Source organism: Achroia grisella, unplaced genomic scaffold, assembly GCF_030625045.1.
Source record: "Achroia grisella isolate CSIRO2021 unplaced genomic scaffold, CSIRO_AGI_Agris_v1 utg511, whole genome shotgun sequence".
In the NCBI taxonomy this organism is placed as follows: Eukaryota; Metazoa; Arthropoda; class Insecta; order Lepidoptera; family Pyralidae; genus Achroia; species Achroia grisella.
In genome coordinates, this window is record NW_026712905.1 from 4,245,905 (window position 1) to 4,269,173 (window position 23,269).

At 34.0% G+C, this 23,269-nt stretch overlaps 2 protein-coding genes across 3 annotated transcripts; one reads left to right on the forward strand and one right to left on the reverse strand.

Annotated features, from left to right (window-relative positions):
* Nucleotides 1–237: 237 nt before the first annotated feature.
* On the reverse strand, nucleotides 238–13,551 carry LOC131846470 (SWI/SNF complex subunit SMARCC2). The gene is made up of 20 exons (XM_059195785.1): nucleotides 13,313–13,551; nucleotides 12,907–13,026; nucleotides 11,867–11,980; nucleotides 9,650–9,815; nucleotides 9,229–9,383; nucleotides 8,940–9,083; nucleotides 8,702–8,826; nucleotides 8,211–8,317; nucleotides 7,324–7,496; nucleotides 6,766–6,947; nucleotides 6,192–6,333; nucleotides 5,426–5,534; nucleotides 4,791–4,993; nucleotides 4,165–4,354; nucleotides 3,579–3,733; nucleotides 2,864–2,981; nucleotides 2,169–2,321; nucleotides 1,880–2,089; nucleotides 1,392–1,494; nucleotides 238–895 (listed from the first exon to the last, which is right to left on the reverse strand). Exons 1-20 carry the CDS (start codon nucleotides 13,427–13,429, stop codon nucleotides 775–777), a joined length of 2,907 nt encoding a protein of 968 aa, XP_059051768.1. The 5' UTR covers nucleotides 13,430–13,551; the 3' UTR covers nucleotides 238–774.
* Nucleotides 13,552–15,581: 2,030 nt separating this feature from the next.
* Nucleotides 15,582–22,769, forward strand: LOC131846499 (regucalcin-like). 2 transcript variants are annotated; one of them, XM_059195821.1, is made up of 7 exons: nucleotides 15,582–15,817; nucleotides 16,690–16,770; nucleotides 18,897–19,032; nucleotides 20,552–20,755; nucleotides 21,336–21,554; nucleotides 21,945–22,057; nucleotides 22,381–22,769. In XM_059195821.1, exons 2-7 carry the CDS (start codon nucleotides 16,735–16,737, stop codon nucleotides 22,627–22,629), a joined length of 957 nt encoding a protein of 318 aa, XP_059051804.1. In that variant the 5' UTR covers nucleotides 15,582–15,817; nucleotides 16,690–16,734; the 3' UTR covers nucleotides 22,630–22,769. The 2 variants fall into 2 exon arrangements, with proteins under 2 accessions (XP_059051804.1, XP_059051803.1); XM_059195820.1 differs by lacking the exons at nucleotides 15,582–15,817; nucleotides 16,690–16,770 and adding an exon at nucleotides 18,151–18,334.
* Nucleotides 22,770–23,269: the final 500 nt, after the last annotated feature.

The following is a 23,269-nucleotide window of genomic DNA, read 5'->3' on the forward strand; positions in this document are numbered from 1 at the left end:
CATGAAGTTTTACTATTGTTATATCTGAATAGGTAATGCTAATGTCATTGTTATTTTATATTATGTATACAGTCAACTTAATATAATACATATTTAACGATTTAAGGGTGATAAAATTATATTACTAACGTTAATTACATAAAATGTACCAATTTGGTATAAAACGTTTTTATGCGATTTATATTTGCGAAAAGACATACAAAAAATAGTCATAAATAAAACAGTGGTAGTATTTTATACATTTATTTCATAACTTGTCATTATGTGTAATTTATCTCCTATAAATATAATCATACAATAACTGCTAAGTACTTAAAACTATTAGAAATTATATACTTCGTTACACACACTACATTCAACAATCAGACAGATCTATTGAAATTATAAGGAATTATTTCAATATACAATCGAGTAAATTTTTAACGTTCACACATCCTCAAAAATTTATTAAACATAATAGCTTAGTTTAAATATTCCAGCCGGTTTTAAAAAAATCTATTTAGATTCGGAAATGCTTTATTTTGAAGAAGATTTTTGTCCTGATTTCGGAAATCTATATGTTAGTAAAACACATGTTGATGTCGATCGTGAGGAAAAATAATTAAAACCGCCCAGCAATTCTAAACCTAATATCTAGTTTAGATGGTAGTTGTCAACTGTTTACAACTCCTGGAATCGCCTAAGCGCAACAACCAGCGACGCACTGCGGGCACTCACGCCGTCGCCCCCGCTCGTGGCACAGGCCGTCTGAGTCGCCAGTTCGACGCGGTCGTTTTATGCGTGCTGTGGTTGCGGCTGAGGAACCTCAGTAGGAGGTTGTTCTGTGGCGGCGGGCGCGGGTCCCGCTACCGCTGCCGCGGCCGGCACTGGTGTCGCTCCGCTTTCCGCTTGCAGCCTAACACAGACACCATACATACATATTTTTTTTTTTTTTTTTCTTTTTGTTGATCCTTACCACTCAGTTAAAATTATATGAAATTATACTCTGAACTATTTACATTATTTTTATTATAATAATAATATTGCTCCTTTTTATTTTTTATTTATTTTAATTATTATTTTCACGTACCCTCAAATGGGTTAGCTGAAAATCAGTGTTTTGTTTGAACAATGTTCCACGCTGAGCTTCGACCTTTTTGTATTGCTACAGATCACACATAAAACACAATTTTATAAATCTTATGTTGTATTATGTATTTTTATATTCTTATGAACATGTTATGTGTGTGACTAGTAACAAACAAATAAACGATATATCTATCTATCTATCTATCTATCTATATTTTATTTATATAAATAAAAATATGAGATTTTACTTAATTTACTTTTCAAATTACATAAAACATTACTCTTCTCTCCTATTTTGACAAGCTAGCAGCATATAACTTTACCTCTGATGGGCCTGATGCCTCGCTCTAAACTCTGCTGCCTTTAACTGCTCAAGATGGAACTGTTGACGTTCTTGAATCAGCTGTTGACGTTGGTATTCCAAACCTGGGGACATGTTAGTAGTTCTTTGTACTTCCAATTGATATAAGGTGACTAACCTAGTATTACAAAATATACTTTATACTGCTAACAACATTGCCCATAGACACATAAATTATTACAATACATTAAATACAGTACATAAATTCAGAAACGATCGCTACTATATTTCTTTTCGTCCTCAGGTTAATGTGAAAAAAACATAAAGTACAGTGTTCTTCAGAACACCCCACATAATTTTTATTTTTCTAATCTGGCCCAACAAATGCGTAACTTAGATCTCAGTTTGAGAACAATTCTTTGCCACGAAACACTTCATATATAAGTGGCCGAAAATTCAATCATTTTGACTTCACTTAAACAATTAAACATATGTTCATAAGCACATTACCTTCTCTCTCCCGCTCCATGGTGGCCTCGAGCTCGTCGAAGTGTCGCAGTTTGATCTCCAACTTCTTCATCTGTGTCTCAACAAGCAGCGCGACCAACGACTTAATCTTCCGTTCCTCCACGCCAGCGAGATGTTTAGCCTTGACAGCAGCCGCAGCGAGTGCTGCTGCCGCCGCCGATTGCAGTTTAGCGTCAACTGTTGCCGGTCCCTCTGTTAACATAGAAATGTTTAAGAAACACAGTTTTTTGCAGTTAAGCGTCGGGTTATTTTTAAATTTATACATATGTACCTGGTTGTGGCGAGGGTGGATCTTTGCTACTGCTATCCTTGCTATCTTCGGCGGCCGCCGCTTCGCTTGGCTCATCTTTAATTTTTTGTTCGCCTCCTTCTTCTACTTCCATAGGTTCAGCTTTCACATCAGATGAACTTTCTTTTTTCTCTGCTGTTAAATTGAATACAAATTTAACATGAATACTTCAGCCTTATTGTTCTAGCGTTCAAATACAATAAGCATTGTAAAAATTTTCGATGTATGTTGCGTCCAAAAAAACTATTATATTTTACATTTATTGATATAAAAAAAATTTAAAAAGATATGTATGTCCAGGCTTTTCTAATGTTGCTACAAATTTTAGTTTCTTGTTCCTTGTTCTTTTTAAATATTGTCGAAAACAGACTAGTCAAGGTAGTGTAAAAACACTATACATGGCAAAAACTACTTCTAATTAGGTGATGGTACGCTGGAGTATCATATTTACTTGAAATTACCATTAGAATATCTAGCCATAACAATCGAAGTGCGACCTTGTTTTATACTATGTTAAAATTATCATATCTTTACATAGAATAACAAAGTGACCCTAAAGCTTTCCTACTTTTTAGCACTCAGTAACTAAATATTTATTACTATATATATATTACTTGCAAATATCGTTTATAATTAGTCCAAAATAAGTTATATATAGAAATAGCATGTAAGGATACCGTTGGGATCTGGCTCGGGCGCAGTGCCGGCGATGCCTGTGGCTGCGAGCGCGGCGGCGGGCCCGTGAGCTCCGGCCGCCTTCACGTGCACCTCCATCATCGCCGCCGGCACCTCGTCCTGCACAACAACATACGTCCTCTTCACACATCTCACACCTCATAAACACACGCATTCATTAAAAACAGAAACATTTTATGAAGGTAGTTTCTCCCTGTGACTTCGTCAGTGAGTATGATTGACAGGCAAGAAATGCCTTGTTCTTCAGCTCAAATTGTTGTGACGCATATCAATCGCTGTATATGTAATTTTATGAAAAACTGAAACATTTTATGATGGTGTTTCTCCCCTCGACTTCGTCAGAGTGACTATGATTGACGGGGAAAAAATACCGTTCTTTAGCTCAAATGCTATGATTTTTTATAGCTTGCCATCAGTTCCCCAAGCCCGTAGTAGATTTATTATGGGAAAAAGTTATGATTGGTTTACCCGGTCAAACCGTCACAAACAATTAGAAACATTCACAATTATGATATTATGCTGTTTCAATAGGACTTACAGGAAATGTAAATAAACATTTAATATCAAAAATTATTACATAAGCACATACTAAATGGAAATAGTAAATTATTTTATTGAATATTTGAGAGTTTCAAATCACCGCTTTTTGAGACAGTACTCACATTCTAAATTGTATAACATTTATGTTAGTCAAACCTTAATAGCAGCGAACTCGTCCATGGCTGCTCTGGTAGCTTTAGAAGCAATGCGTGGATCGACGACCGACGCGAGGAACGCTACTGTACTCATAACAGGATTTCCTTGTTTGCTGAATGGTATCGGCTGGTATGCCAGTGGACCCAGAACTCCGCCTGTATAATACCAGAGATACATCCTCAACAATTGCAATATTCAATCTTTGGCTAAATTTTGTTACATTAAAATGTAACAAAATACATTTATTTTAAAAAGTTTATAATAAAATCTAATTTTACATTATATTATTAAAACTAGAAGCCCATTAACTTACACACATATAAACAACTTGGCGGAAAAAACTAGCAAAAAAGCAATACTGTACTGTGTAGACAGTAGTCGATGGACTTTAGGAGGTTGATGTAAAAGCCTCTGAGTTGATATTCATATATTTACATATAAATATATCTTATATATTTAACAGGCACTTCTTACTGTTGTTGACATGGACAGTAACGTGCACAGTGTGAAACCACTACGCTCTCCATAATGTCGACCATAAACAGCAGAGGGGCTAGTGTAGAGTGTGGATCGGGGAGGTACAGACCGGCGGCGGAGTCGTGCAGGTAGGGCTCCTCGATGGGCAGCCGCAGGAAGTGCAGGATGCACTCGTCGTGTGTGCGCGTGCCCACGTGCGCGGCCACGCGGTTCCAGTCGTCGCGGTGCAGCTCCAGCGCCTCCAGCAGCAGCAGCGTCTCCTGCTCCGTCCACTCGCGCCCGCGGGCGCCGCCGCGGTACTGTGTATACCATACATTATATTATTATGTACTCAACATTGTATGAATGTAAGATTCCTGTGCCTAAACGAAATCGTTATCAACGGTTAAATAACCGTTTGAAGTGAAAACGGTAAATAATAGCTCCTCACGTTCAGCCTTATAAGAAGACATAAAAAGGTTTATATCAATGATTATATTTCTGTACAAATAGTTACATAATTTTACAGTGAGAACATTCATTTTGTACTACTATTTTTAGGGCGTATCTAATGTATGCGGACAAAAAATATTTTCCGATCCGTATTTATCTATGTACTTTGCACTGAAACAGAGATACAAAATCAGATCGCAAGTTTTTTTAAACTTTACTTTTTGTATGGAATACAGACCAGTACTATCTCAACTTTTCTTCTCGAGTAGGATGCACAGTTATATAGTATCGTAGTTGATATACCTGGTCGAGCTTGAGTCCCGGCGCGGTGCCGAGCTCGAGGGCGGGCTCGGGCTTGACGGCGGCGGCGGCGGCGGCGGCGGCGGCGGCGGCGGGCGGCGCCCCCGGGCCGGCCGCGAGCGCGGCGGGGCCCGCAGCGCCCGCGGCGCCCGCGTCCGTCCCGTTGGGGAGCCCCGCCTCCACCTTCGGTACGGCCGCGTTCTCCGCTGAAACGGACGTTACGCATAATATTGCCCTTCTCTTAAAATACTTATCCCGGAACATGTGCTTACGACACATGTAATGCGATTTCACGATTAACACGTAATACATTAATTACTTTTTGCATACAATATGGTGTAAATAACGCACATTTTTTTTAATGCTAATAAAAAATATATATATTGCATAACTAATATGTAGTTACTTTTGTCAACGAATTTAACGACAGGATGACATAGGATAACAAAAAAAACTCAACCTACCCCTGAGTAGATTGTTCAGTACATTTTTTAAATGGTTGCACTTACTATATATTCAATCACCGAACTGAGTTTAGCTCCCTGAGCTAGAATAGTATTCAATACAACAGTATTATATACCTTAGTACTGTCATATTGTTTGATATTTCTGCAATAATATGGAAGGTATATACTCACCGGGGCGTCGTGCGACAAGCGGCTGTAGACCGGACGGCGTGTCGGACAACACGTGGAAGTGTGACGTAGGCGGCGGTCCCATTGCGGTCGGTCGGGACTCTGCCTCTAACTGTTCGTACACAATAGAAATGTTTCATTTATACAAAGCAAAAAGCAAGTCAAGAAAAATAAGGCACATTTTGATAAGTGAATGCTAACATTTCTCGAAATTAGAATCTCTGACTTAATTTTATTACAAAAATACGTAAACAGAATAAAATTAATATGCCGTTATTTACTGGGAAAGATATATTTGAATAATTTGTATTTACTTTTTTTATTACTATGTCTTCATAGTAATAAAAAAACTAAGTACTAGTAATAAAAGAACTCTTTGTTAATATATAATAACTGGAAACAATTTTATTAAAACATTAGTTTCTCATTTCCCCAATAATTAAATACACAGTAGTCTATAGAATCAACAATTAGAGTTAGAACAACCTATCAGTAAATAAAATATCTCATTGTATTTATTACCATTTAACCACAGGTGCGAGTTGCAAAACATAACCCCTTTTCGTCCCGTGAAGCTGTAAAGGCCAGATACGGCTAATAGCTTTAGAATAGTACAATAAGAAAACCTGCATTTAACAATATCATTCACTCATATGTACATATATTATCAAAAGAGATTCACTTTTTTATTCACGTATAGAGAGTAGACCTACACATAGTTACACCTGCAAGCGAATGGATGAGTACGTGTATAAGTGGATGGTAGGACCTGGTAGTTGACGAGTCCCCACTGCTCGAGGAAGCCGTGTACACGCATGATGGCGCACACGTCGCCGGCCAGATTCCGACGACAAGCAGTACTTGTCAGATATTCCGTCGGATTCAGTCGATATGTGTCGATCATAAAGTTCCTGTAAATTCACAACATTAATATCATCTTCATCAGTGCCTTATGTCATCTTCTTCAATTTATCCCAATTGGCCGTATTTTCTGTGTTTACTCTCCTTTTATGCAAATATTTTACTCAGACTTTCCATATTTTTTTTACATCCATGCAGCAATATGCCACAGATTTAATCGATACACCATATTTAAATCGTACAAAATCTATTCAAGAATGTATATATTTGATCTAATCATTTTCAATTGTCATTAATTTTTTACTGTACATTTGGTAGAACTAAAAATTGCAAATGTTCGTCTGTTTAATTTTTTTTAGTAGTTTCAATAGCACTTGAATTATTTATAAGTGTATAACGTTACTAGCAAATTATTATAAACAAAAATACAATCAAGATTTCTAGTCAACAGTACTGTATAACAGGTATGTGTATATACTAACCTGTATGCAAGATATATTTCAGGTGTCTTGGATTTGTTTTTGCCGTTGAAGAATTCTGGCATTGCGCGTTTCTCAATCGTGTGTATAGAGTTGTAGTCGAACCATGCTGAATACGATGGCACTACGATATGATGCGTCTGATCGGTCACATTGTCTTCTAGTTCTTCTTTTATTAGCATTTCCTTTATAGACAGTTTTGAAAATAAATAAATTATATAATAAGAAATTAACTTTAGTTAAAATAAATTACTATATAAAAGTGCTTACATACATGTATCAAGTTTATTTGAATAAAGATAATTTCCATTTTGCGTAATTAGTATGACCTAAAGTTTATTGCATTAATTGAATAAATTAATTACTAACAGTAGTAATTATCGTTTATTTTGTACCAAATGAAAGTTGCAATATTTTCGTCAATTGAGATAAAAATACTATAAATTAATCTAGGATTAGACCATTCGTATATAAAACTTCACCCTAATAATCTTATGTCTGATCTATATAACGACCACGAGCGTCTGTCAAGAAGGTATGGTATGTAATGAGTAGAAGCACCTGCGTGTTGGAGTCGGAGTGCTTGCCCTGCGAGTCGTCGTGCGCGTCGTGGGCGTCGGGGGGCGGCGCGGGCGTGGCGGGCGCGTCGCCGGCCTGCGACGCCGCCGCCGCCGCCGCCGCCGCCGCCGCCGCCGTCGCCGCCTCGGACGCGGGGGCCGGGGTCGCCGCTGCGGCTGTGTACACATTATTCTCTTCCTTAGTAATCTCAGTAGCCAATATCGCTTACAGCACTTTAATGTTGTCGAATAACGGATTCTAAGTTGTACTGTATTGTAAGTTGGACTCTATTCACGGAACGACCCCACCGTTCCGAGGATATGTATGCGTCGTGTGGTCACTAGTAAATACTGCAATTATAGAGCATAAGCCCTGGCTTAACTGTATAATTATGCATATATATTTGTTTTGTTGATTCTGTTTTTCTTTTGAACTTAATGATATAATTTATTAGTAACATCTAAAGAAAAACTGCGAAAAATGTAGTGACCATCATTAAAAGGACAAACGTGATTGACAAACATTGCGTGCATGGTTTGAAAAGGTGTGACAATCTCTATGTATATATTTACATTTATTTGTAATTTTTGATTTTATAGTACTTAATAACCCTTTAAGGAAACTCCAAGTGCCTGAACAAGCTATGATATAATTATTGCAGTGTGCTCAACACTATATAATATGCAGATTATAATTTCTAGTATAGCAACTAATCATAGGAAACACTGATTCCTGCTAGATTATTATCTAAAATATGTCAAGAGATAACTAAAATCAAAAATTATCTTTTTTTTTCAATATATGTATACAGTAAAATGAAATAAAAATAAAGTGTAAATTATTATTAATTTTAAAAGTTCTATTACCGTCTAAGTATTAAAAAAACTTACATTCAGTAGCCCTTTCGCTGTCCGGTGTGGGTGCCGCGTCAGTATTGTCCCTGGATGCATTATCTTCCTCGTCGTCGGCGTCATTGTCGCGACGCTTAGCCGAGCGGCTGATAAACAATAATAATTAAAAAAAAATACAAAGATTATTGAAAAATGCATACCAAGCCAAAGAAACAAAGTGGTAAGAAAGTTTTTAAAACATTAAAATAAACTTCCATTCCTTTCTTTTTAAATTAATCACTTTTATTCTAATTCATTCATTTTTTGTTTTCCACTTTATGGTTTAGTTTAATATTTATCCTACTGGGCTTTTGGTTTGATATATCCTTTGTGTAACAATAAATGATGTTCTCATATATTAGCATATATTCATTATTTTTATTTACTGGGTAGCACCAGTAAATAAATATGTCAAAATAGTATGTACTTTCTTGAATTATTACTTGAATACTACTACTATTTGAATACTATACAAGTAAAAAAAAAATTACCTCTTCCTCTTGCCGTGTTTCTGCGGTGGTGGCGATGGGGACCGCTTCCTTTTGCCTTTCTTACCTTTGTTAGACGGTTCTGCGCCAGGCAACAGATCATCGACCGACAAACGTAGCTTGTGAACCTTGTAACATAAAACATCGTTTATAAATAACTCATCTTTTCAAATATTTCAAACTTTGCAACCAGTAAACAAAAATAATACCAATTTTACTCATTTATTCAAAAAGTTCATACCTTTTTCTTTCCATTCACGTCAACTTCATAGTCCTCCTCGTTCATCCACTCATTGTACTGTGGAAGATCGAGTACCCAAGATGCCGACACGCGCCATGGCTCTGCGCGGTTGCATTCCCAATTAGCTGTCTCCGGAACGTCCACCTACATGATTTTCGCAGATTAAACAACAAGTATATAGGCAAATAAAGAATATGATATGGAGCCTAGAGTTAAGATGAGTATTTATCATATAACATAAGAAAAATTTCGCTATATATAATACATGACTGAAATTATAATATATTACCGGCAAGTCTGCCTGCGACCACGTGTCGTGACTGTCGGGTAAGTAGTACCAGTGCACCAGCACATGGTTGCCACGGCGTATTATTGGCCGCGCGTACTCCTCCTCAAGCGGATCCACTGTCGGGTATATTATGTGCGTCGCCTCTTCTTCGTCCTCTGCATACATAAAATAAGTTCAAAAACTCCGAATACATGAGGACCAGCATGATAAAAGTCACCACAAACAACAAATGGTTGCTATACTAGAGACATAGTAAACTCAATACTTGACATGCTAAACTAATTTTTAGCTTTGTTATCGGTGTTTCATTCATTGGACAGTCAGTTAGAAATGCTAATTAAAAAACAAAGTATTTCCTTGTGACAACCAGAAAAACCTATATTAACTATTGCTCAAAACTATAAATTAATTTAGTACTAACCGCAAATATCACCATGATGTCCCACAATCTCTTTTATCTTATTAGCTGTAGCCTTATCCACGTCCGGTCGTATGTAGACACAAGGCGTGCGGATCACCTCAGCAGTACTAAGCGAGGACTCAATCTCCATCATCATTTGCACATTAAGGTCCTTGCGAGACGGATTCTGGAAATGGTCGTAGGGGGGACGGGACGGGACGAGAGGATTGAATGTTAGTCACACGTAATATTAATCGAATATTTAAATGTATTATTAGGAATTTTATTTACTTTAACTTAATAGCTCCTAAATAGGACGAAACCATCTAGTAATTAAAGACTTTAGTCCTTTGAAACTTCATTTTGTAAATTTATGTTTGTTCAATTTATGTTTTAATTATAATATACGAAACTATCAGCAATGAGTTCAAGACTATATTGATAAGAATATTTTTTTATGTGCCTTACAATAATTTCCAAAAATATATTGAAACCGGTGGAAGTCAAAGTTCAAGTCTCAATGTTTCAAATTCAAGTTTTTGCCTTTTAACATTAGTTGCTATAATGACCAGATTCTGGTCAAGTAGTTAAATTAGTGGAGTTGTGGAATAAAAAGTTAACATTAGTCTTAACAAATTATTTGTAAAGACATTGTGAAGTAAACAATCATGGTCTACACACATAACTTGTGAGAACACGATGACATTCTTAATATGTTAACAAAAATAGTATATGGTACATTGAGGAAATATCAGATCAAATAATGTTATACATTTTACTATAGTTTCAACTATACTTGTAAAAAAACTTGAACAATCTATTTATCCATTTACAAATGAACAGACAACAAAAACTGGCAATACTTGCCACTGTATTATTCATACACATGTATATTAAACATATTTCACACCCTTATAAAATCTTATTACAATTTCAGTAGTTTATCATTATTAAAGATAAAAAGGTAAAAAAGAAATGTAATAATAAAAGAATGCATGCAAACATAAATAAAAGTATTAGTCACATAAGGTCATTGATTAATTAAAAAACACACAATGCAACTTGAAGTGTCCCAGACAATTATTATTTACACATAACATAACCATTTGAACTCCCAAAACAAACACATAGGGGGAATATATGGATTGCATGAAATGAAAATAATGATGGGGAAAACTTGGAATTCCTTTTAAGCATACAATTCCTTGATAGACACCATAATAAAGAAATAGTATTTAATACTTAAGAACTCGTTACTGAGTTTCCAGAGCAAATAAGATAAGTTGTACTCATTAAGAATAAAAGAATGCATAAAATAATTTTTGTGACAATTACAGATTCAATTAGTAGAGGAAAAAAAATTATATGAGTATATTAAGTATGTATGAAAGTTATCACATTATGCAAGTGCAGCAAACCTGCATACTACATTGCCATAATATATAAGAAACTAGAGGAATAACAAAAACATACTAATTTTGTTAAGTTATTTATAATTTAAAAAAATCAGTACATCAGAATAAGACAATAAAACTGGGTTGTTTTGTAAGAAAAAATATGAACTTCTCCAATATCTGAAGCACTTGAAAATGATTTTAAAAAAAAAAGCCTTTAGAACATACTTAGGAGTATTTATATTTATTTTATATTATTCCAAAATTTATGCATGGGTCCTTAAGTATCAAATAAAAATTGTAAAGTAATAGTAAATTTTAAAGTAAGTAATTGTTACAGATCACTTCTGAATATTAAAGTGCACATATAGAATAAAATAAAAAAATCAAAAGGTATTGAATTAAGAAATGTGAATAAGAAACTAGTGCTATTCACACAAAAATTTAAATATATATTTACATAACCTTGTGACATATGTTTTAAACAAAACTGTGTAGATATCTCAACATTTAATTTAAATTGTATAGTTAATCATGTCATATAGTGTAGTGTGCATTATTAATTATTAATATCATACCCTTAAAACATTGTGCCATTGGAAAACATACATGAATGCAACATAATCTTTCTTCTCTCTCTCATCTTTTTAATTTAATTAGCAATTTGTTTAGTATTTTTCAACTAAGATTTTTTTTATTAAAATCCTAATAATAATATGTTTTACAATAGAAAATGTTACAAGCATGTCAAATGATGCATTGTTAGAGCCGCGCGGTGCGGGATCTGGCGAGATCTGGCAGGGTCGGGCGTGAGCGTAGCGGGGTGCGGGGGGGGAGTGCATACCTTACCGACCTGGAAGTCGAACTTGCGCCACCGTTGCTCCGATTTAAAGCGGAACATGGTGGCGAGCACCGTACACAGGGTCCCGCCTGGCTTCATGTCCATGAACACTTTCATCTATAAATATTAAAATTAATCAAATACATTATTCATGCTATTATTATAAACTCGTAAATGTGTCCTGTCTATTTGCCTGTTTGTTGCCTTTCATGTGTAAATAACTGAACAAATCATGAAGAAATTTTATGTGAAGATAGATAATATTGTATAGATAGACAACCTATTTTTTATCTCAAAAAAGGTGACAAAGTCAATAGAGCAACCAGTTTTCACTATTGTTATTGCAATAAAAAAGCCAGAGCAGATCATCACAGATAACATGAGAGTCACCAAGTAGCAGAGGATATTGCTTTCATAACATTGCAATCTAAACTGTTTGCATCAGTAATGTATTGGCAACACAACAGAATAGGAAAGAAAAGTTTACAATGCGGGTTGGTTAAGTGATGGAGGATTTTGAGATGATATAACAGAAGATGAGTGAGACTGTTAATTATTAAACTGTTAACCGAGTGGGACACATAAATATGTCAAACGTAAATACTTGTGTGTATGTGTGGGACATATGAATAGATAAATTTTTTAAATTTATGTTGCGCCCTGGAACCTGGAAAAGGTGGCATATATAGTTTCGTACCAATTAAAAATATATTATATGAAATTATGTTGTGTGTGACATAGTGAAACATCCTAGCCAGAGTCAGAGCCTGTTATATGCTGCACAATTAAAAAAGTAATTCCCTCGTTAACAAGTTAATATGCAAAAGTAAAGAACAAAACAGAGAAAGAGAAACAGCTAAAATAAGAATGTTCAGCTACTTCCATTAATGTGATGTTTTGTTGATTTTATTCATATCATATACAAGTCATTATGAATATGATATGAATAAAATTTTACATAAAGACAAAAAGTTTTGTAGTACAGCTTTTATAAACAAGTATTTTGTTCATAACAAGTAGATTAATTATATTATTCTACTTACTGGAAGCCGTATGAATGGTGGATCTGATGCATTTTTCCCAAGTTTATTCTCCTGGTACTGTATTAGTTGTATGACAAGTTGGGCCAAGCCCTCTTTTGTTGGTGGATCAGTCTGAACATGCTGTAAGAGAATAATATAACTTGAATTATACTTGTAATATTTTTTGATAATGAGATTATATTAAGTGTTATGTTCACCACAATATCAACATCAAGTTTATAGGAATAGGATATATGTTGCTTTTACTTAACAGTAGGTAACAAAATTAGTACCTTATTATGCATATATTTACAAAATGCTAAAAGGTTACTTAATAAGTTGTTTAATCAGTGTTCATTACATAAAAAAATACATTTTAACAAAGTATGCACATCATATAAATAAGATAATTTGTATTTTAAACTACCTTTTTGCAATTTTTTTGTAGCCAAACACGAATTTGATCGAATTGGGCTAATGATTCCGGCGCCTGGAAATAATCTACATTTGGCCCTCCATCCTTCTTAGGACATATATTACTCATATTGAATAATCACAACTTAATTGAATATCTATAATTTTTCGTCAAATTCAAGATAAAATGACTCAAAACTATTAGACTCAGAAAAAGGAATGTAAAAACACCAAACACCAAACGAAAGCGGCGGCGTCTACTTTTTGACTTGACATTTCAAGTTTTTACTGTCAACTAATGACAACGTGATCTGTCAGTCTGTCAGTTTTATTTTTTTATCGCTGTCACAGCTTCAGATACTATCCGTTTTAAATCAAATATAAAACCCTCTGAGCTAACGATGTATATAGGTAGAACGGCAGGGTAAGAAAATATTATCAGACTGCAGTCATTCTAGTTTAGCCTATTGTAAGGAATTGAAATTAACTACAAAAGTTTCCTCGTGGAGGTCGATATGATCATTACTAGCAATAAGGTGAAGAATCCTTATAATTAACAATTAGGGGTTCGAAAAATTATGCTAGACATTGGGTATGTCAAAAATAAATATATAACAAAACACAAATAGCGCTCACTTTTCGCACGTGTCCCTGCAATGCCAGAGTCACCGCAAGAGCGTGCTTTAAGTGCGCGCTTAGCAGGAAGGACGACCGTCCCAGCTAGGAAAAGGAGGCCTTATTTATTCATCATATGGAAAGACCTTTAAAAGTCGTCCCCTCGTCGGAGACATGACGAGCTTCTGTGTGAGATTTTTACCCACTAAAGACCACACGATGCACTAATGATCGCAATTGCCGAAGTCGCGAGTTCGCGCTAGCACTAGTAGCACCAGTATTCAGCCTTTTTCGGTTTAAAACCAATAGGAATAGCGCTATAACAGAAAATACCTAATCAAATTATTTTAAATAGCTTCTATCGCCATTCCGGCGACGTTGGTCGGCTTAATCCTTATTATATTATCATTCACCAGTCCCCGTCAGACAGTTAATTTGCATCTATCTCACAGAAAAAAATAAATTTTAGGCCACTTTGTATTAAAATTTACATTAATTAAGACTTTTGGCATTGTAATCAATGAAAAGTATCATGTTTTTCTTAAGAATTATTAAACTATACAGGGTCCCATTTTTATATACATTATCTAGTACTCAAACCCCTGGCTGACTACTGGTTTTAACGCTGTTTGTCTAATAGTCGGCCACTTAAATAGTTAGAGTTTGTTACATGGTATGAGTACTGGTGACAGTAGACCCAGAGTTCAACCGTCATATTTAAATTGTTTTTTTATACAGTTTTTTATACAAAAAAAAAAAAAAAGCAGATCTAGATTCTACCAAAAGTAAAGTGAAGGAGACTACAAAGAAGAAAAATTATGATTATGATAAGGAATTGAGCGTAAAATGCACAAAGACAGACTGTGATTTAGTGGAAATCAAAACAAAATAAAATTAAAATTCTCAGTAATATACTTCTATATCCTGAAACTCCTGACACAGAAACCTGTAAGGAAGATAAGCTCCTAAAAAAATTGTTAATCGGCGACTTTTACAAAGAAGAAGAACTTGAAATCTTTTCAAATACTGATGTTACTAAAGAAATTTCCGACTGATTTAAATATAAGTTAGATAGGTATTTGATTGTTGTGATTGTTAGGGCACAGTTAAGTCCTTTTAGGTTCCTTGACCGGACTAATTGTTTATTAATGTTCTTAATCTTTATTGAAACTATGGATCTTAAGAGAGGCTGACCACTGGTGGCATTTGAGCTAGTTTTTGGCGGCTGAGCACTGGTGAAAAGTGCCTTATTTTGTTAAAAAGTATTTTTCACTTTATTAAAGGATATTTGTATTTTTTGTTAATTTTGTAACAAAGTTTAATAAATGAGTAAGTTAAATTATGACTTTCAATTTACTCTTTCTAATATTTTCTTATATAAGTTTGAACCCAGATATATGAAAAACAATAAGTACTTTTATAACTATACAAATACAAATTATATCTATGGATAGGTATTAATATTTCTGATATATTAGCCCATATATGAAAAACAATAGTCAATATTTCTGATATATTAGGTGCATGATTAGAATCACATAAATTTCTGGGTTGATATATTAGTTCGATATATACATATAACCCTTGTTAATAACTCTTTAGTTTATATAAAGAAAATATAAATTTGAAAATTGTACATTTCTTGTCATCGTTAGAACAATAGAAAATAAAGATTGTAAATTTAGACTATATCGTGAAATATAACTGTGAATGTAACATATTTTACTTTCCTCTTTTATTGATGCCCTATCTACGAACCTAATTATAATTCAATATCTATTATTATATATACCTATATATTGGGTTTGTGTGTGCTGTACTGCCCAATATTAACCCTATAGTCAAGGGGTCTAAAAATACACTTATACTATAAAAAATCTTAACTATTATAACTATTTATCTAGTAAGTATAATTAACTCATAGATGAAATTATTACGTATATAGAAAAGTTACCTACCTTACTAATTAGTCAGGAAATTCTCAAAAATTTGTCGATAAATTCATATTTCATTTTTTTATCCTTTGTAGAGTCGACTGAATCACAAAAGGCAAAATTATTACCCTCCATTTCCTCCTATTTGTTTTTTAACTTAAATTAATTTACTTACTTAAGAAATTTAAATACTTACTATTCATAAAGTAGTACGCTGTTGCTCAAATTGACCACGAAAAATATTTCGTTATTAATATTTTAAAAGTGAGGAGCAGGTAATGTATTTTTTATGGATATTATCTGTGATAAATTTACTTCCATTGACCAAGGTAAGATACACACCTTGGTAATATAGATGTGAGTAGATATAATTAGAGGGTATTAGTTGCCTACTACCTACCTATGTTATGCAGGTAAAGTCAGTATGTAGACTATAACCTCATTTTAAACATCTATTGAAGGTTATCAGGTAAGATAAACATTAAAAACTTTAATAGATATATATAATATTACATATGATGACGATACACTAGATAGTAGATAAAAATAGTTATTTTTGCCTAAAGGGAAACTTAGACAAATATAATAGGTCAGTAATTCTACATTAACAAAATTATATCCAATCCTAAGCTATATCCAACCAACTACAACAGCTAACACGAAGTCTAGCAAACCATAATATTTCATACACAAATGCTTGGGAACAAGATAGATAACATGTAAATGACAATGGATTGGTGCACCAGCCCGTGCTAACGCTGGCACCAGTGAAGGATGATGCAGGATGAAGTTAGTCCTGCCCGTCGTGACGAATTCACCAATTAACTGACGTTATTTCCAGGTCGGATCTGCATGGAGGTGGACGGACTACAACATCTTCCGATCTATGCCTGTCACTGCTCCATTCCTGAAGGGGATTAAGGTTATTAGCCAACCTTTGAAACGTAGCGTTGTTTTCAAACCGAAGTCAACTGTCCGACAGAAGTTGGCTTTATGCGCTCTATATGTTCTTCCGCGGGCTTGGAGATCGGTACCTAACAAATCGGCACTGGAGGCCATAGTTACTATTTAGTCGGGCCAACAAGTTCATACAAGATATCGTACAGTATTCACCCGTATTCATGTCGGTGATTGTTGTAGACTATCATGGTTCTCCTTTAATAAATAAATGATGTGTCTATCGTTCCGGTCATGATTATAAATCGTATCAAAAACATATGAAGTAGAACTAATAGATATTATACATACATATTTAATAATAGGTAGGTACAGTTAATACAGCTTGTAAATTGAGTTTCGTGAATATTCTTGACTAAGTTATCATACTAAATAGGTCTTTAGAAAATAAAATAATAGTACAGTTGGTATAACAGACAAATAATGAAGAACAGCCTAAAGTATTGGGACTTAATTCCTAATGCTCGACAATTAGAAACCTTGATAAAGTTTATGTTTCCGCTTTGTGGCGCGTTGAACCGTAAACAGGCTTTACTTGTGCATGTGAAGCTATATATTATAGATAACGATAAGAATAAAACTAAAACTGTTTATGAAGACTTTTCTACAGTGAATTATGCGGTTGTCATAATAATTTTGGAAATACTGTTTTTTATTATCCTTACACTCGATTAAAAAAAAATTTGGTAATCTAAAAATCGGAACAGAAATAGAGCAATGTCTGGTCGTATAATATTAAACACGAAAATATAGTCGAATTGAAACATTTTACTACTTATTTGCAGTTGGGTAAATTATTCGATTTCGTTACTTTAGTATGTAATATTAACTTATAAGTGCTTTTTGGTACCTATTTTGTTGCCTAATTTCGGATTATTACGAAGAAAAGAACAGAAAGAATCTTATAGGTATACATAAGATTCTTTCTGTTTTTTTCTTCGTTTGCGTCCTGTGATGCCTGTGATTTCTCACATACGAAGCCTTTTTAAGTAATATCTTACACAATATGGTGCTGGCGGCAGAAATTGGTGAGACGGACACAGAGAGATAACCACGGAAATACGCGGACGACTTTACTAAAATTTATTAGAATTGGGTTGAAAGTGCCAAGACGTACGCTAAAAACAAACTCACTTTCTAATTACGTATAAATAATATTATTAAGTAGGCAGTATATATATTTTACATTTTCACATCAGTCACATCACATTTATATGAAGATATTGTTTGCTCTAATGTGTGCTAATGCTAATACATAATTACTTTTGCAAAAATAAACAATGGCGATGACGAAATCAGCGAAGGCTGTATTATTGATAGTGACACGATTGTTACGATCTCTGTTTCATTTGTACCTTGATATTACTCTACGGCGGACGTAATAGGGTCAACACAAAACCAGTTACACTCGATATATAAAGAAGTTAATTAATGAAAAAGACAGAATGAAAGTCATTTTTTTATTAGCGATATTGACTGTGTTGACTAATACAAATGCATACAGGTCGTCTGCTCCGCTTATAAAAAACGTAAGTGTTGGTATTTTATGAATAAAACTACCTTAATTTTTGATTATCGAAATATCTTAGGCAAATATTTTAAAGTCTATCGAGTAGTAGATTAAGCCCTTTCTCTTGAAACTAAAATAAGACGTCAATAGAAAAAAAATGTCATTGGATTAAGTATTGGTGTGGGTGGATCATTGGGTCAATTATCCAAGTTGACTAATCTTTGCCTTTTAGCCGTAATAATAATCTAGTCGTAGTTATTTTTTACAGATTTTAGATAGCAAACCATTGAAATGTTACAAAAGTAATAAAAATTGTATTTATAAAAAGTGACAAATGAAATTTTCATATTTTGTTTTGTACCTACATATTTTTATTTACACTTACTAAAAGTACTTTAAATAAAATTATCAAAACTAAAGTAGCGTAGGTACCTATAGGTAGGTGTATATAAATTTTATTTCATAATATTGATATATTGTGTCGCCCACAGAACAGAGAAGTAAATTACTCCTCTGTTCTGTGGTGCCGCATATGGCCATGGAAGATGCTGATGATGTTTTTTAAGAATATTTTTTTTTAGATATTTCGTGGTGATGGCCACTTGGAGGGTCCCCATTGGTCAATAGAGGAAAATGCTCTCTATTTTGTAGACATCACGGGGCAGAAGGTGCATAGACTGGATGGACAGACCGGCAACATTACTACTAAGTACATAGGTAAGTAGTAAACCATTGTAGGAAACACACTTATACTATATTATATATTTTATTATAATCTCTTTGTTATATATATATATATTCGCCAAACATAAAATTGTATATTAAACAACAGTCATTTATGTAATTGTGAACGCAAACCCGCGCGCTATAACATGTTTCGCGTGGAACGATGTATTGACTGCAACATAACCAGTAGACCGCCACACCATACCTAATTTCGATGTATTTACTTCGAAGCCTTGCAAAATGTTAGTTCTGTTGAGAGAGTTAAATCGTGATTTCCTACCCGACAACACTACAAGTCATCTTAACTTCGATATCTCAAATTCATTTTATGCACGTGAAAAAAAATCTAGTGCCATTAGAATCTTTTTTTCAATTGGAATAATCTCGTAATTCGCTGGTGTCGCAGCGTTAATAATTTCGAAGGTTGCCTGCCGTCTGGACGACTATATATTTATTGTAAAGTCTTATAAAGCGAATTATTTAATGTTTAATAACTAATACCACACTGAACAAATTATGAACTGAACGATTCAAATACGTCGTAATAATAAGTCACGGGTAGTCTGATGTATAGCAATGTCTTTGTAGGTACATATAGTTGTCAGTCAATGCTCCCTTCGACGAATGTCATTAGATAGTCCTATAAAAATTCGTTAATAAATTGTTCATTAACCTTGTCATAAAAAAACTACTCAGTTGAGTAGGTATTTTGATCTAAATTAACATTACGAGTATATAGAGTAAAAAATGTTACACTGTAATCGTAAATAAATAATATTGGAAGATCTCTAAACATGTATCTCTCATGTACATGATTGCACAAATGAATAAATAGATTTGATTGTTTATTTGTAATGAAAATGTTAACAAAAAACTTTTATGGTATGTTTTTATTGACAATAATGGAATGGAACAATACTCGCCTACGTTCACGGTTTATGCTGGCGATAATACCAGTGTAGGATGATAGGATGAGCATGAAGTCAGATCAGTTAGTCCATCGTGACAAATTCACTAGAACATTGTCGCGACAGTTTCCAGTGGAACCCAGTGGAAGTCAACCTGAAATGGCACATTACAATTAGACTTATTTATCGACATTACTAAGAATTCTCTTTGCCCTAATAATAATATCTTAGGTTGTGCCCCGGTATCAGCACCGACGGTATGGGTACGCTGCCAGGACACTAGTTTTAATAAGATAAGCAAGTCAATAGAAATTAACTACGATATTTTCCAAAAAAGGAACCACTTGGTTTTCAAGCTGACATGGTTAATGATAGCAATGGAGAACAGGAGCAGGACAGAAGGGATTGTCAGTAAATGGGGACTGCCTCATTTTCTAACAATCCCTCCTTTTCTCATAAAATTACATTAGGTTCTAAATAGAGAATAGAGCATATTCTATTTTATTTAATAAAAAAATGTGGGAAGTCTGGGTAAATGTAACAAACTTGAAATTTTGCTGCACGGATACAGCGCGTCATGTTATTTACATTTTATCTTTCAGGATATGGACCGGTTTCACTCGTCGTAACAGTAAAAAATAATCCTAAATTGATACTTGTATCATCCAGATCGGAGTTATACTTCTTGCCTTGGGATTCTGAATCAGGAGACCAGTCATTACGGCTTTTATCTGTTGTTGATTTAGGACTTCCAAATAATAGAATAAATGATGGTAAAGTGGATGCTAAAGGAAGGCTTTGGTTTGGTAAGTTTTTAGTAAAATCCATTTTTTTTTAACCGCAATAGGGATCTTGACAACATAGGTTTGTATAGATATGGGTGCTTTTTATGTACATTTACAAAAATAAATTTTTATGTACATATTTATAACTGTTGTCTAGTACCTACCCAAAATAAAAGTTCTGCTTAGCTTGGAACTCGATGGCGCTGTGTGAATTGTTCTGAGATATTATTATTATTAATTATAAATACGCAATTAATATGATACTAAACCATACTTAGTCGAAAACTGTATCAGCGAGATACAAAGCATTTTTGGTTTCACCCATTCCAAGTTATGAACACAATCTTTGATATTTGGTTGTTTGTTCGTTGGTAGTTGTATTTTTTAATAAATTATAATCGAATATTATCTCATGAAATCACCAGGAATTAATAATGGTGATTTCCATTCAGGGCGACCACGTGGAAGTCGTGGCATGAAATATTGATAGTAATAGCCCATTAGTTTGCATTACTAACAATCCCCTCTGTACTGTAGTTTCTGTACCATAGTTTATGACTATTTCAAAAGAATGTCAAGTATAAACTACTGTTTTATTCAGGAACTATTGGCAATGAGGTAGCAGGCGTAGTAGACCGAGATAAAGCGACTCTATACATGTTGGATGAGCATAATTACGCAAACCCAGAGAATAAAGTGCGACCAGTGAGTGTGTCTAACGGTATCGCTTGGACTTCAGATAATAAATACATGTTTTATATTGACTCCCCTACAAGAAACGTCGACGTCTTCGATTTTAACCTGAATACTGGAAACTTACGTAAGGATAATTATATATTGTCTCGTATACCTATATAGAATTCTTTTACTATATATTCTAGTTAAATTAAATGTACTGTAGCATATACAATATATCTGACAAAGATATTTTGTGTATTGTATTTTTTACCTATTTATAGATTATAAAATATATTTCAAGAAACAAAGATAAAAATTGTAACAGATTATATTACATAACAATGTTCTTAAGTATGTTAAGTATTAAGACATTTACACGTTCGCCTTTTTATGCACTAAAGAGATAATAGGTAGGTACGAAACTTAATTTTGAATTTTAGATGATATATTTTTCTTTAAGAATGTTATCTACTGTATAGGAATATTGAAATGTGTATTAAAAGAATACTTACCATAAAATACACATTTTCAGGTAATAGGCGAACATTGTTCAGTTTCAACGCCAACAATGTGACTGGAGTGCCAGATGGTATGACCATTGATACCGATGGTAATTTATGGGTGGCATGCTATAAGGGTGGAAAGGTAAAAAAACTATTGTAATAGAAACTAATATAATATTATAATCTTCACAGCCTTGATGGTCTAGTGGTTTAGCCCAACACTTTACCTTCAATTGTTACGAATTCTATTCTTACACGTTAGAAATATTTGTTGGCTTGAGTACACGATATTTTGTATTGGTCTGAGTCTTTTCTATGTGTATTATAAACCAATGGATTTACAAAAAAATATCTAATTTAAGTCTTTCTTAGTTGTTTAATTACACGCCCAAGCTTTGTTTAATTTGGGACTAGATGGCTCTGTGTTATGGATCGACAGTTGATTACAGACCATTACATTTGCAGGTAATTAAGATTGATTCTAGAGCGGGCAAGTTGCTAGAGCAGCATAAAATCGAAGCCAGTCAAGTGTCTTCAGTGATGTGGGGTGGGCCTGAACTATCAACTTTGTTTGTCACAACGAGTCGACGAGATCTAACTCCGGCGCAGTTGGCTCAAGAACCGGAGGCTGGGTCATTGTTCGCTATACAAGGAACTGGATCCCGTGGTTTCCCCGAAAACCAGTACCTTTTCGCAGACGCAGATAAATATTGATTCTATGAACATTTCTATCATGTTCATGTTATTGTAGATATTTAAATAAGTACCTATTTATTTTACCTTTCAACAACTGACAGTACATGTACACTTGTTTAAACACTTGTAATTGAGGTTAAACATTATACAATTGAATATATGACATTATTATAACATCAATTTTATTTGAATTTAGTTTACATTTTATGGTGTATCTTTTACACCGTTTATTTAATATAAGGAATTATTTTCTGATATATGAGTAGTCATCTGGTACAGAAAGTTCGGTTGTGTGTTTATTTGTTTGCGTTCATTCTAAGTACCACTAGTCGTAACCGTCAGAACTACACTTATTCCTACTTTCACTTTTTCTTTTAAAACATATTTAGCCCAAATAGCCATTTAAGGCTATATTGTCAGAAGAAATAATATATAAACATATCTACTTGTACTAGAACAACTGACTACATGTAAATTCATCTAAGCCTTGAGTGTAGTAGTAGTATACCTAGTGTAGGTACTTTTTATTACATATTTTGCTTCTGAGTAGGTATATGTTGCAGGAGCTCTTAAAAAGATGGATGTTAGTAACCAGTAGTTCTACAGTTCACTGAATCCTGACTATTCTATCTACAAACAACAGAGGTAGGTATCAACC

Bases quoted from the DNA above. Each gene is read 5' to 3' on its own strand.
- LOC131846470 (XM_059195785.1), bottom strand. From the start codon at position 13,429: ATGAGTAATATATGTCCTAAGAAGGATGGAGGGCCAAATGTAGATTAT. The intron at 6,948-7,323 runs GTGCTTCTACTC...CTGTCTATAAAG, and splicing joins ACTCCGACTCCAACACGCAG to GAAATGCTAATAAAAGAAGA. The intron at 4,355-4,790 runs GTATATCAACTA...TGGTATACACAG, and splicing joins CGGGACTCAAGCTCGACCAG to TACCGCGGCGGCGCCCGCGG.
- LOC131846499 (XM_059195820.1), top strand. From the start codon at position 18,251: ATGAAAGTCATTTTTTTATTAGCGATATTGACTGTGTTGACTAATACA. The intron at 18,335-18,896 runs GTAAGTGTTGGT...ATTTTTTTTTAG, and splicing joins CTGCTCCGCTTATAAAAAAC to ATATTTCGTGGTGATGGCCA. The intron at 19,033-20,551 runs GTAAGTAGTAAA...TTTATCTTTCAG, and splicing joins CATTACTACTAAGTACATAG to GATATGGACCGGTTTCACTC.